The sequence below is a fragment of the Anabrus simplex genome, chromosome 1 (genome assembly GCF_040414725.1).
Source record: "Anabrus simplex isolate iqAnaSimp1 chromosome 1, ASM4041472v1, whole genome shotgun sequence".
Taxonomy (NCBI): Eukaryota; Metazoa; Arthropoda; class Insecta; order Orthoptera; family Tettigoniidae; genus Anabrus; species Anabrus simplex.
The window spans coordinates 23,975,305-23,990,565 of record NC_090265.1 but is presented as its reverse complement, the minus strand read 5'-3'; the positions used below and the strand labels follow the sequence as shown (position 1 = coordinate 23,990,565).

Here is a 15,261-nt window from a genome sequence, read left to right as displayed (position 1 = left end):
TTCTAAATTCACCCCATTGTTTTTACATTTGTACCATTTACAAATTCTTCTCTAAAATTCATCATATTCTGCAATGACTGTACTTGGTCCACCGACATGCATGCTGCTTGCGTCACTGTCATCTATCACCTCGAGTAATCAAACATTAGCACCGTGTTATCCAAGTGCAGTCGTATTTTGAATACTTAATAGCAGCCATGGCCTATTTGGCAACATCTAGTCATCTTGCAATGTAGAGAACTTTACTTCATGCCTTATATAATTTTTCATAAGACAAATAATAAAAGACAAGACATGTGCATATATTGTTATATTCCTGGTGTTTGTTGTTTGGGATTAGCAGCACATCTCCTAACTATAATCATATGAGAAAGAATAAGAGTTCCACACCTTAAGGAATGGAAATACACTGCCTGAAAAAAAAAAAAAAAAAAAAAAAAAAAAAAAAAAAAAAAAAAAAAAAAAACCACCACCCAGAGGGAATGGTTGAAAATGAAACTACATATGCTGTAAGACCACTTTTTTTTTTTTTTTTTGCTAGTGGCTTTACACTGCACCGACACAGGTAGGTCTTATGGCGATGATGGGATAGGAAAGGCCTATGAGTTGGAAGGAAGCAAGCAGCCGTGGCCTTAACCCTTTCCCACGGACTACCTTTGACTCACTGTCGGGCGAAACCTAGAGTAATAATTTGCTTGTCAGGTATAGTTGTGGAGTACTTTCACTAAATAATTTATTCTGTAAAAACCACTTAAGATATCACTTTCAAATGTTGTAACAACGGAAAATACACTATAGTTATTCTAAAATGATACAATGAGATCACCTAATTAAACGCAAGAACCCCCCTTTGTTCAGAATGATACATCAAGAAGCACCCAATAAAGTGCATAATGTTAAATTGCTTGTTCTTGAAGTCAGTCTGAATTGCTGGACCTGATGGGGCTCTTATTTTCTTGGTAATGCAGAGAACGCAGGAACTCACCCTGAATCTCCCAATTTCATTTTCGGGATCAGTCGGATGAAGATATTCAGATAGCAAATCGTACTTCCTCTTGGACATACAAACTATACACAATTTTTCACTGAAGGGGATTGGAAGATAAATTGACATTAGTTGGAATATTATGTAATTAGGTAGACACTCATAGTCCGAAAGAGAATTAACTGAAGAATGAAAACTGATTACTATGTTTTTTTTACAAGTAGGCCTAATATTATAAAAGGAGACGGTACTTGAATGAACATTTACCGTCCTGTGCCGTATTTCGATTTCCCTCAGATTCATATCGTGTCCCAACTGCTTCCCATACCTACAACTTCAAACTCACTACCATTGTATTTGTCAATATATTGATCTAATTTGTGACAAATATCGTCCGCACTCAACTGGTTATGAGCAGCCATGTTGCTGCAATGTGTTTACATTCAGTCAGCTGTCTGTTCTATCTAAGAAAACGTATAAAAGAACACTTTATGTTAGGATTCCATGCATGCCAGTTGTATCTAGGAAGCATAGGGAATTCACTGGTTCCAAAAAGTTATATGTTTAGCAGACAGATGGCAGACGAAGTCGGTTTGAAAGTTGAGTACGCTTTACTACGCAACCCGCAGGAGACATTGTGTGACTCCAGTGCGCTTTACTACGCAATCCGCGGGAAAGAGTTAATTAAGGTACAGCCCCAGCATTTGACTGGTGACTGGTGTGAAAATCGGAAACTACGGAAAACCATCTTCACGGCTGCCGACAGTGGGGAAAGACCACCTTTATTGAACTGATTACTATATGGGATGAAAGAGACAAGGCCATTAGCAGTTACAGGTGAAATGGTGGCATTAGGTCAGTAGGGCGTTACACCTCCACTGGCCGCAATGCATGCCCTTATGCGGTTCAGAACAGCCTTTGGGTCCTCTCCTGAGGCGAGTTTGTCTGCAGTTGTTGCAGCTGTCCCTCCAGATCCCGCAGGCTGGTACTGGGACGGAGTCCCTTTCCAATGGCACCCCACACGTGTTCAATGATGGAGAGGTCCGGGGATCCTGCTGGCCACGGGAGGACCTAAACATGCTCTAGGCAGTCCATAGACACATGTGCTGTGTATGGACGTGCATTATCTTGTTGGAACACTGCTTCAGGGTGCTGTATCATAAGGGGTAGGATGTGCGGACAGAGAATGTCTGTGACGTATTGCTGTGCCGTCATAGTCTGCCGAAGCAATATTAGAGGTGACCCAAATGTATATCCTATGGCTCTCCATACCATGATGCCAGGAATTTCGCCTGTGTCTCTTTCCACAATATGGGCAGGATGTGTTCTCTGCCCTCGAAGCCTCCAAACCCGCACACAATGGTTATTGGAGGTTATGGAGAAGCAAACTCATTACTGATCATATTGTGACGCCAGTCGTCCTCTGTCCATGCCTCGCGGGCAAGGCACCACTCCAAACGCAGGCGTTGGTGTTCTGGTGTCAATGGCAACCGACGTATCCAGTGGATGTGAGACGCTGGGACACTGTGCGGGAACCTACAGAATGTTGTTGAGTCTCCAGTACATGTTCACGGATGGCGGGAGCCGAAGTTATGGGATCCCGCAATGCTTGGTGCACCATACGACGGTCCTCCCTTGGAGTGGTGTTTCTTGGCCGACCCGAACCTGCACGATGTGATTGGGTGCCCTCATGTACCCACTGAGTCCAACATCAGGCCACTGAGACATCTGAATGGCCCACATGCATGGCAATTGCACGATACGACCAACCAAGCTCATGCAGTCAAATGCTGTTGATTGGTGGATAGACTGTCTAACGTATTTGCGAGGCCATCGCGAGAGCTTTGTACTGTACGTAGTCCTCTCTGCACGTCTTGCTTAACTGACTCACAGCAGCTGCCTGGTAACCACGAATGCATTCTGGCGGGTGTTCTACACATTACAGATTATTGCACAGTAGAACCTCGATTATACGTTCCCGGAAACTATGTTTTCCCGTATTATTCGTTCAAATTACGTGGTCCCGCGAGCATCCTAATTTAATCATGTAAGAATCCCGCATTATCCGTTCCTCAAAGAAACAATTTCCTGGATCAACAGTCCAGACATTTCAGTCCCGTCAATGCTAAATCCTCGATCACAAGTTTTTCAAGAAACTGTATCTCATGAAAGGACGGCTACGGCATACTTACGGATCTTGGTGTTGACGTCCTGCCATTGTGGTAATTTGATGAAGTACTGTACTGGAAAAGCAATCGGCAGTGAACTTGCATAAGGGATCATCTTAGCACCGCATTCGGGTAGTATTGTTTAGAGAATCCTCGGAAATCATAAAGCAGAGAGTGCCCACAACAGTTGGAAGGAGAGAGAGCGCATTTCGACAGCTCTATTTGAAGATGGAACGAGTTTCGTCAAATGTTCGTATTTGCAAAACGTCTGCATTATGTCCAGGGTTAGATGTTTATTTTATTTTATTTATTTTTTTACTTTTTTCGAGTGTATCGCCGAACAGGTTTTCAGCATTTTTCTCAGGGCACTGTATAGTCACTGAGCTTTCAGGCAGAATTGAAACTGCTCCTTCTTAAGTAACACAAATTTAGTATTTTAATCTCATCATATACGATTATGTTATCGAGACCAGAACAGATGTTGCACCTTACATACATAAAGCCATGGGAGGTTTTGGGATTGCCTATTTCTGTTTTTGTCCTAATATAAGACTGGGAATTTCACGTTTTTGTGTTAAAATGTTATAAAAGCCGCAGTCGTTTTATCTGTGCACGTTACATTTAAAAAATTTGTATAATTTTGCACTAGTACCGACTTGTACAGCGAGCGCGCTATCCAGCTGAGCTCAAGGTTGCGAATAATCGTAATTTTGGAGGTGTTAATGATATATTTTCTCTTTCCAATTTGATTGTGATTAGTGACGGGCAGAACTAAATATAATGCATTCGAGAACTTGAGGATTGATACTTTTGAAACCATATTTTCGAGTTCATCATAACCTTTGAAAGTTGATGTAGGCTTAATTTACTCATTAATGGTTATGAATTTCATGTTTTTGGTCCGTATTGAACTGAGAATAATATATAAGTAATAATAATAACAACGTAAACGTTTCCACCTTTTCAATACTAAAATATATTCACAAAATTATAAATTACACGGTACTAGTTTCGACCCATCTAGGGGTCATCATCAGCCGTATTGGAGCAAAGATCACTTTTGGCGAAATCCTAAGAAAATGTTATTTTAAAGAATAACAAGTGAAATGAGATGTTATTATGTTAATAGTTAATAATACAAGGAATATACATACTAAGAGGTTTTTAACAAAGAATAAAGTATAAATGGGGTGTTGTAAAAATTATAATCATGGAAATCAGTAAGTTATTGTATTGAAATGACATATATAAAATTATATATGGCTTAGGAAGAGGGCTTAAGGTGGGGCTGAAGGGTGCGGGAGAAAGTGAAATTGTCTTGGAAAAGTACCTTTGATTAAATTTAGGATTGAGTTTAGGTTGGCTGCATTATTGTTTCTGAGGAAAGTGATAAACAGATCGAAGAGTATGTTGGGTTTCTCTGAGATTTCATTGAGATTGTGACTGGCATTAAAGTATTGGTTTAGGTGTATGTAGTAATTTTCCATTATGTTGAGTAAAGGGCCCTTGTTTGCTAATACGAGGATGTCCATGTCTTGTTCAATATTGGTGAAATTATGGTTATAATCTTGCATGTGTTGGCCGATGGCTGAAAACCTGTTGTATTTTATTGCGTTAGTGTGCTCGTGGTATCTGATAATGAAGTTTCTCCCGGTTTGCCCGATGTAGGTTTTTTTACAGGTGGTACATTTGATCCTATAAACTCCTGATTTTAAAAAACTGCTGGTCTTGTTGATGTGTGAAGTATTGTATAAAACGTTCATGTTCTTATTGTTGGTTTTGAAGGCTATTTTAACGCCTTGTTTCTTAAAGATGTTGGTTAACTTGTAGATATCATTGTTGAACGTGAAGGTGGAAAATGTTAGAGGTTTGGTTATTTCTTTTTTGAGGGTAGTTTTTGGGCGATGTTTGTGTTTATTGATTATCCTTTCTATAAAATGATTGCTGAAGCCGTTGAATTTTGCGATTCCGCGATTGTGTTGAGTTCGTTTTTTAGATCTTTATTGGACATAGGTATGCTGAAGGCTCGGTGAACTAGGCTGCTGTATGTGGCTCGTTTGTGGGACTGGGGGTGCACTGAATCTTGGCGAATGGTGGAGGCTGTTTGAGTGGGTTTTCTGAAAATATTATAACTGAAAGAATTTGAGTTTCTAGTGATGGTTAAATCTAGAAAGTTGACTTTTTGATTTGATTCGGATTCTAGTGTGAATTTGATATGAGGATCAATATTGTTGAGTCTTAAGAGGGTGGTGGGTGCGTTAATTGATTTCTCATTCATGATTACAAAGACATCGTCGATATATCTGGCCCAAAAGAGAATGTTTTCGAATTCGTTGTCAATTTTGGTGTATTCGAGGAAGTCCAGGTATATTTCTGCTAAGATGCCTGAGGCCGGTGAACCCATTGCCAAACCATTTTGTTGATATATGACATTGTCAAAAGTGAAGAAGTTATTGTCGATGATAAGTTTTAATATTGTGATAAAGTCTTGTATCTCTTTTGGGCCAGATATGTCGACGATGTCTCGCGAGATCAGCTATTTGCGCACACTTGTGAAACAAATGACAATCGAGCATCCGCGGTAGCGGCTTTCATATTTATCCATTTCTTTGATTTACCGTATTTCATTACCTTACATTTCGCGTTTACATGCCACTGTAACCGGTATTCAAATCTACTTCAATACTCCACGTAAACGTAGTAAATATTTACAAGAATGAACAGCTTGAATAAGACCCGCTCCCAAGATTTAGAACCAATATTTCGGGGATAAAAGTGTGGGTGGTATTCGGGATTATATGGGATTCTTGCGAAATCTGCATCCTCATGTACCATGTCTCAAAGCCACTCGTTGTACTGCCTTCATTACTGGCACATAACAATCGCAGAGTCAACCCTCTCCAGAATTCACTGTATGCTCTATCGAGCATATCTCTTCTCAAGTACACGTTGTTCAACAGACTTCTGTGGTGTGTGTGAAACCTGCTATATCGTCGCATCTGATTGTTGCTGAGCGACCTCTCCCAGATTTTACCATGTGCACACCACAGTATTCACTTTCAAATTTAATACGAATGTGTACGATTGTCAGGCATGCTGGTGGTACTTCATACACGTTCTCCAGTTTGAAAGGGTCCTTCGTTGTTCAAATGTAAAGTATCCATGACCTTTCTGATGGTTACATCAAGATGCTGCTTATTCGGTCAGCCCAATCATGTCATTTAATTAGTTGAGGACATGCTAAGTTCCTTCAGCATATGAACAATTTGGCAAGCTAGCTTGCAATGCTTCAGTGCTTAATATAAATGCACACAGTTCAAATTCTAACTTATAGATGTCTCTTGTATGCACTATGTGACATAGAAATTCCTGAACACAACTCACACATCTTGGTTGAGAAACAACAGTGCCTTTGTTAAGCGTCTTTATTTAGATTCTTTGGAGACCTCAGTTGCCATCATAGTGTTGAATAAGTGTGGTTATGCAGATGAAGATAAGAAATATTCTAGAAAGTGTTTTATACAGTGGTTCTGAATGCAGCGATTTTAGTGATGATGAAACGGTGTGTGAAGAAAATTTTGATGATAATGATAACGGTATTGAGTAGAAGGAAGAAGCAAACGATGACGTACCAGGCTCTTCAAAGCACATTTACACTATAAAGCAAAGGAAACACAGTGCCTGAAACTGGACAAAAACTTCTTTTTGCAATTTGCTTTAAGTCGCACCAACACAGAGATAGGTTTCATGGTGACGATGGAATGAGAAAGGCCTAGGAATGGGAAGGAAGCGGCCGTGGCCCTAATTAAGGTACAGCCCCAGCATTTGCCTGGTGTGAAAATGGGAAACCACACAAAAACATCTTCAGGGCTACCAACAGTGGGGTTCGAACCCACTATGACAAAAACTTATAAAGATCCTGTTATATACACATTTCTGAGTGTAGTGAAGTTTGGAAAAGACTTACTGGACAAGTCTCAGACACAACCACCATCCAAACTTTCAACTTTTCCAAAATACATGGAACCTTTGTTTGACAACATTTATAACAAAAAACAATATAAGTGACCCAAAACACCAATCCTAACAGAAAGAATTTGGAAGTCTTGCATATTCCCTCAACAGAAAAGAAAGTCACGAAAGGGTGGTGTTGTTTGCTACACAATAGGAAAAGAAATGAAAGTTCTTGGCAAAGTAACGAGTGGTGTTGCTGTGGTATTCCAGCAACATAATTGGCTAGTTCATCCTTTTGCAATTATACATAAGAAATTTCAGAAGAAGTTATTTATTGGTTGATATTATAAGTTAACATGCTTCCAACTCTGTTAGGACACTTAAATATGGTTTTTAAATCTGCTCAGAAGCTACTTAAATGTATCATAAAAACTTCCCAATCTGTCAACACATGACAATTTCAATATAAATTATAATAACACTGTAAACATACATGAAAAATATACACACTATTATACAAATAATGACATGTTTTGTTCTATAAGAACATCCTCAGATTCTATCAAACGCATGTTTTAAGTGATTCAATAGAATACGAGGATGTTCTTGTAGAACCAAATATGTCATTCTTTGAATAATAGTGTGCATTTTTTACAGGTATGTTTATAGTGTTATAGTATATATTGAAATTGTTGTGTGTTGACAGACTGGAAAGTTTTTATGTTACATTTTACTAAGTTAACACTGGAAAGTATGGCTTCCTTCTTAACTACTTAAATGTGTTGTCATTGGGTTAATAATTAGACTCACAGTTGAATGCTTAACTAATCTGGCTTGTAATGCCTCCACAAGTTCAGTTACTTTATCTTACACCTCACATTAATATTATTTTACAAAAGATGTTCATCAAGAGAAGGAGAAACGATACTGACCTGTCGTCTTCTTCACAGCTCTTCCTCTTATTCTCGGGCAGCTCGCTCTTTGCCTCCTCTTCACATGGCCTCTTCTTACCCTTTGCTTCATCAACTTTTTCAATGTCATCAGTATCCTTTTTAGAGCTCACCTTTACAACGGTTTTCTTTGATTCCTCTTTCTTCTCTTCTCTGGACACACTCCGACTGAAGCTTTCTTTTCTATTTTCTACCTTTGAATCTTTCTTTGATGTATCTTTTTTGCTGCTCTCTTTACTTGAAGCTTCTTTCCTTTTCTGTTCCTTCCTCTTAGTATCCTCCGAATCTGAAGCATCCTGCACAGAAGCTTTCTTTGTTTGTTCCTTCCTCTTAGTATCCTCCGAATCTGAAGCATCCTGCACAGAAGCTTTCTTTTTTTGTTCCTTCCTCTTATTATCCTCTGAATCTGAAGCATCCTGCACAGATGCTTTCCTTTTTTGCTCCTTCCTCTTAGTATCCTCCGAATCTGAAGCATCCTGCACAGATGCTTTTCTTTTTTGCTCCTTCCTCTTGGTATCCTCCAAGTCTGAAGCATCCTGCACAGATGGAGGGCTCTCTTTAAGTTGGACTTCCTTCTCCAAGTTTTCTTTTTTGCCATCTTCTCTGCTGGTATGGTCACCTTTGCTGCCATGATCATCTTTCTTGTGGCTCTCTTCTTTAGCATCTCGTTTGTGTCCTTCAGATTTTGCCTCTTTTTTCCGACTGTCTTTCTTGTGACTGTCAGATTTTGCATCCTTCTTGCTACCATCTTTTTTGTCTTTTGATGATACATCCTTCTTAGAAGAAGACTTTGATGTATGCGAGTCTTCTTTAACAGAAGAATCCTTGGTTTTTATATCCTTAGTAGATTCTGTTCTATCTCCTTCTTTTGAAGGAACTTCCTTTCTTGTCTTTTCTTTACATGTGTCATCTTTTTTGTTTGCTTCTTTTGAGGAATCCTTTTTACTGCTCCCTTTGGAAGGAGGGTCTTTTTTGGAAAGTTCCTTGCTGGAGTCTTTTTTGCTACTATGCTTTGAAATTGCATCTTTGGAAGGTACATCTTTCTTGAGTGACATCTCTTTCATATCTTGATTCTTCGAGGTTGGTAGGTCTTTCTCTGTTGATTGAGCATCATCTGTGGGTAGTTCCATGGTGGTATCCTCTTTTATAGACTCCTTATCCCTCTTACTGCTCGTCGTTAATGCAGTTTTACACTCGTTCAACAGCGGCTCTTCTTCTGAGAGCGCACTTTTCTTTTTTGAAGTTTTTTCTACAACATTTTTCACCTCTGGCTCCATTTGAGTATCCTCAGCCTTGCTTTCAGTCACCTCTGCCTCTGAATTCACTTCCTTGGCAATAACTTCTAATGGTGTGACTTTTGGTGACTCTTCTACTGGAGGCTCTAATTCTGGAGCTTCATTTTTCAAATCATCACTTTCTCCACTATCCAATTTTCCCTCGATGGCAGGTTCAGCCTTTTGTTCTTTCTCAATAAAGTCCTGTTTGTCAGGCTCGGCGTTGCTATCTAGTTCTTGTGACTTCCCCAGAATGATCACCTCCATGTTGGCCAGGTCTGGAACTTCCGGCTCGCACGGCACCACCACTTCCGTCTGGATGGGCTCTTCCAACTGCTCCTGTTCCTGCTCACACTCTGTTGTTGTTATTGTAGTTGTTGTAATACTCTGATCGAGTTCAGGTTCACCAGAAGCTTTCGACTCCTCCTCAACTGCTTCAGTTTGCTTCTCGCAACTACTTTCTGTCACTTTACTGGAATTTAAGTCGCACAAATCCTCTGTGGACGATAGGGCCACCGTCGTCTGTTCTGCAGACTGCTCAGCTTCCGTAATTTTCTCTTCACTCTTCAGGTCCGGTTCCGTTGGTTCCCTTTCATCTGATAGTTCCTTTGCCTCCTCCTATGACAAACAAAGAAGAGTTGGTTGAGAAAATTGCAACTGTATTGTCCCCGGAAACAAAACCAGTATTATAAATTTGTATTTTGCTTTCCAGTTCCTTTTAATGAAACACTAAAAAAACTTGGAACTATATCACAATCATCTAAAACAGTAAAAATACTTACAAAAACTCACCAAATGAACGGTTTATTATTTCAATTGTTGTTCTCTTTTATTAGCGCAAGAAAACTATCTAGTGGTTTTTCCTTAGCCTATAATGCGCAATCTTTATTCTTACGTCAATTGAGTCTCGGGAAGTTCTTTCCATTCCCTGAATTTTTAATTGCTGCCCACACTCTCAAGGACTATGGACTGGAATACAGTGATTAACAAAGTTCCAACTGAATTTTGATCATAATTACTGTAATCCTGTCTATCCTGGGCAACAGCCCTAAATGCATATCAGTGGTAAAAGAAATTAAATATTCACTTTCCTTTCAAACCAATTCTGCACCTCAACAAACTAATATGCAGTCAGATTAGGTGAAGCAACAAACTTGGTATAAGTTTGAAGTAAAACTCTGACAGAGAGATTATTTTGAATTATAACAGAAGAAATCTTTTCACATATGGTGTTTTATAAGATATGGTATTCTTTCTTGATGCTAGCTGGATGTCACTACACATACTTTCTTTTCTTGGTCTTAAAAAATGGGACACTTTTTTATAAATGCCTTAACATTATGAAGGAATCTATTTTGATCCATAGCTTCTACTACTCTGTTTTAGTTTGACTGATGCTACTGAGCACCTCCTAGTGATGTGTGATTTGTAACGTCTCAGTTATTTCAGGTCACGGTGAACCCCCACTTTATTTTCATCACCAACATGCAAGTATTTTTCTTTACACCCTAACAAAATAACCGGCCACAAACAAATTTTTGAATATTCTATTCCACTTACTGACAATCATCATTCTCTCCTAAGAAACATGTGATCGCTCTTCTCCAGGTTCAAAACATCAACGCCTCTCATTCTTCTGTTTTCCCTGTTCCAAAAGAGAATGGGATTATAGTTTTGTTAACTCCAAAACCAGGCATCAACTGAAACTAATACACTGTTTGCATCTACATAGCACGTACCCCTTGCTCTCCGCCCCCCACACATTTGTTACTCTGCACCTACCTCCAATAATCTAGAGAGCTGCCTCATCCACCCACCTCCTTTGAGCATTTCTCACAACTGAATTACATTAGATGAGTGCTTTCCAAGATACAAACCTTTAGAATTTCCTTGATAAGAGCAACGCTAATAAATTTTCTAGCCTGAAATGCTGTTATATCTGGCAGTTACTTTTTGATGTGTATATCATTCTAGATCTCGTCCTAATCAACTGAATTCTCCAACACACACTATAGCAAGGGACACATACAAACTACTCTCTACCCTAAAGTTCTATGGAGATTCTGAAATCAGTGAAGAGTGACACATACCTTACAGTACTGTACACAGGTTTTTCTTTATGTCAACTATCCTTTTCCTAGTTAAAACTACAGCTACACAGACTAAGCAGCAGCTTTTAAATGGACTAACAGTACACTAAAGAGAGATGTTCAGGCACAGTAAACTACCACAACTCGGCATACATTCGTAGGCCATAACAGAAAGTATTCACCAATACTTCATTAAAGAAAGCAACGATTACACTGAATGATACACCTGAATTTGGTAAGTAGAGTTAGCTTCATGCAAGGCTGTCCTAGCTACAACTCTGGTGACTGCCTACACCAGGGATGACCAAGGGAGTTGCCCTTAAGTATTGCCCTGCGTATGAGTACAGAGAGGAAGTGAAAGGGAGCAGAAATATGATGGCAATGGCACACAGCCAGAAGTCATGTTTTATTCCACTGAACTTTTTTTACAATTTGCTTTACGTCGTACTGGCACAGATAGGTCTTACGGCAACGATGGGATAGGAAAGGGCTGGGAGTTCAAAGGAAGCAGCCATGGCCTTAATTAAGGTACAGCCTAGTTAAAACTACAGCTACACAGACTAAGAAGCAGCTTCTAAATGAACTAAGAGTACGCTAAATAGAGATGTTCAGGCCAAGTAAACTACCACATCTCGGCATACATTCGTAGGCCATAACAAAGTATTCACCAGGCCAATTTGCCTGGTGTGAAAATGGGAAACTTCAGAAAACCATCTTCAGGGCTGACGACAGTGGGGTTCGAACCCGCTACCTCCCGAATGCAAGCTTACAGCTGCACGCCGCTAACTGCTTGGCCAACTCGCTCCGTTTACTATTCCTTGCATATCTATCTTTTGTATTATAGGTTTCCTCTGAATAAAACAATGAAATATAGGATTGAGTTAGTTGAAAGAAAATACGGTTCACATTTTATTGCTGGTATAGTGAAATCCTATTTGTGAATAAAATGAATATGGAGTACATAAGAAATAAGTAAATAAATGATTAAAGTAATATAAATGATTAATGAAAAACGGTCTTACCTGTATAAATATACTTTGAACAATAGACCTAAGTTAAAAATCTTCAGATCTCTGCATGCTTAGACGCAGGCAAACACTTCCTTTTATTATTATTATTATTATTATTATTATTATTATTATTATTATTATTATTATTATTATTATTATTATATATTTTGACTTAATTTGAACTCAAAACTAAAAACAATAATTCCCTTTCTGGGATGCGAAGGGAACAACCGGTGCAGTGGTCGGATGAACGTTGTGCTCGACACAGCAAGCTCATGTAAACTTATTGGATCAATCAAAAACTGAGTAAACGCCAGAATGTACAATGAAACTTACTGTGGTCGCTAGTTGGCCGATTAGCAAATAATAAATAAATAATATATTGTACCGGGATTGACTGTACATCAATTTACTTACTTAATTCGGTCCTCTTGTACCATGAGGTGTCGAGGATACGAGAGATCTCCATCTACTCCTATCTCCGGTAATGGCAACGCTCTCCTGCAGTGCTTCTCTAATCCCCTCCTCCCATGTCTTCCGTGGTCTTCCTCGAGCCTTCCTTCCTTCCACTCTCACCTCCCTCATTAACCTCGGTAAGCGGCCTGTCGACATTCGGTGGACATGGCCAAACCATCTCAATTGATATTCTTGGATGCTTCTCTCCAGTGGCTTCATATTCAATACTTTCCGGATGGCTGTATTCCTGATCCTGTCTCTCCTGGTTTTGTCCCCTACTTTCTGGAGGTACCTCATCTCTGCCGCCTGGATTCTGCTCTTGGTTCTTTCTGTTAGCACCCAGGATTCGCAGCCATAGGTCAATGTGGGAATAAAGGTGGATTTGTAAATGGCTAATTTTGTGCCCTTTGAGGAAGTTTGTTTGGATGGCATTAAACAAGCGCCCTGCTGTTCCTATTCTTTCTGTTATTTCCTCCTCCATCTTCCCGTCTGAGCTGATGATTGAGCCAAGATAACTGAACTTAGTGACTTGCTCTAATGGTTTACTATCGACCATGATACAGTGTCTCTCATCATTCCTGCTGATAACCATAGTCTGTGTCTTGTCCACATTCACCTCCATACCTTTTTCCTTAAGCTCTTCCACCCATACATTGATGTTGTGCTGCAGGTTTTGTTCGCTGGAGGCAACAACAATCAGGTCATCAGCAAATGCCAGGTCAGAAAATCTTATTGGCCGCATGAGATAATTTCCGACCGTCAATTTCTTGATTCTCTCATGACACAGCTTCATAATATGGTCGAGGTATACGATGAAAAGAAGAGGGCTAAGACTGCAGCCTTGCCGGACTCCTTGTCTCGTAGTGAACTCTGCTGACCTCACATTTTCTGTCTGCATGTAATTCTGACAGTTCTTATACAGACATGATTGAACTGCAAAGTGACTTGCTAACTCCATACTCCTTTAAGACTTTCCAGAGTTTGGACCTCGGGACTCTGTCAAATGCCTGTTTCAGGTCAATAAAGGCAGCATGAAGGGTCTTGTTCTTCTCCAGTAGCATTGCACTGGCCATCTTCAAGTTTAGCCTCTACCTCCTTTCTTGATCTAGTCTCCAGGATCTTTGAGAAGACCTTCCCAGGCACTGATAACAAGGATATGCCACGATGATTTCTGCACTCTCGATTGTCTCCTTAAAGATGGGGATGATGACTGCTACCTCCCAATCTCTAGGTACCTTTTTTGTTCTCCAGGCCTCCACCATAATCTTGAATAGAAAGTTTTCTGCTTTCTTTCCCAAGTTCTTAATCATTTCTGGGGCGATTCCATCATGTCCTTGGGCCTTCCCATTCTTGAGTTGTTCAATAGCCAACTGCATTTCATTTATCCTTAAGTCCTCTCCTTCTTGTTCTCCTTCTCCCCCCATCTCCTCTCGTTCCTCACTTGACCATGGGCTGTCTTCATTCTCATTTCCATTCAGTAAATCATTAAAATATTCTTTCCATCTCTCCATTATTTATTTCTCTTCTGTTAAGATTTTCCCTTCCTTATCTTTTATAAACTTTAGAGGGCACTGTTTCTCCTTTCTCATGTTTTTCAGTGCTCTATAGAACAGCTTCTGGTTCTCTTTATAATTTTTCCCCATTCTTTGTCCGAATTCTTCCCAAGACTGTCTTTTTGCCGTTTTCACTAGGTCTTTAACCTTTCTTCTTTGTTCCTTATACATCTCATGGTCCTCAGCATCCTTGTTTCTTAAGTATTTCTTCCATATTTCCTTTTTCTTTCTTACTTCTTCCTTGATATTATCATTCCACCAGCTTGTTCTTTTCTTGTACTCCTCCACCTTTGTTGTTCCACATACTTTACTTGCCACTTCTAATAGTATCTTCTTGAACATTATCCACTTTCCCTTCAGGCCCATTTCCTCTATCCTCTGACACTCCTCCTCCACTTCCTGTGTGAACTGCTCCTGTACCTCCCTGTTCTCTCTTAACTTGTACACCTTAATCTTTTCTTGCTTCTTGTTCTTAGGTTGTTTCCTCTTTACCTTTGCTGTTGTTTCCATTGTTGTTATCAAGGGAAAATGGTCACTTCCTATTTCGTAGCCACGGTATACTCGACAATCTGTCACCTTCTGGAGGTGATCTCCCTTCACTAACACATAATCTATGATGGAGCGCTCATCTCGGCTGGGTTCCTCCCTCGTGTACATATGTATCATCTTATGCGGGAACATGGTGTTCACTGCGACAAGATTATTGGCAACGCAGAAATCAACAATCCTCTCACCATTGTTGTTAACCATGTGCTCACCATGCCGGCCAACAGCTCCGCCACTTCCCTCTGGCTGGTTTCCGACTCTGCCGTTGAGACCTC

The 15,261-nt window shown here is 39.8% G+C and overlaps 1 protein-coding gene across 4 annotated transcripts in view; it reads right to left on the bottom strand.

Annotated features, from left to right (window-relative positions):
• LOC136883405 (bromodomain-containing protein 8) overlaps positions 1–15,261 on the bottom strand; it is a 445,412-nt gene that overhangs the window by 105,503 nt on the left and 324,648 nt on the right. For all 4 annotated transcript variants that reach the window (XM_067155679.2, XM_067155690.2, XM_067155698.2 and 1 more), the window contains one exon: positions 8,040–9,949. In XM_067155679.2, coding sequence (XP_067011780.2) covers positions 8,040–9,949 — 1,910 coding nt within the window. The remainder of the gene's footprint in view (positions 1–8,039; positions 9,950–15,261) is intronic.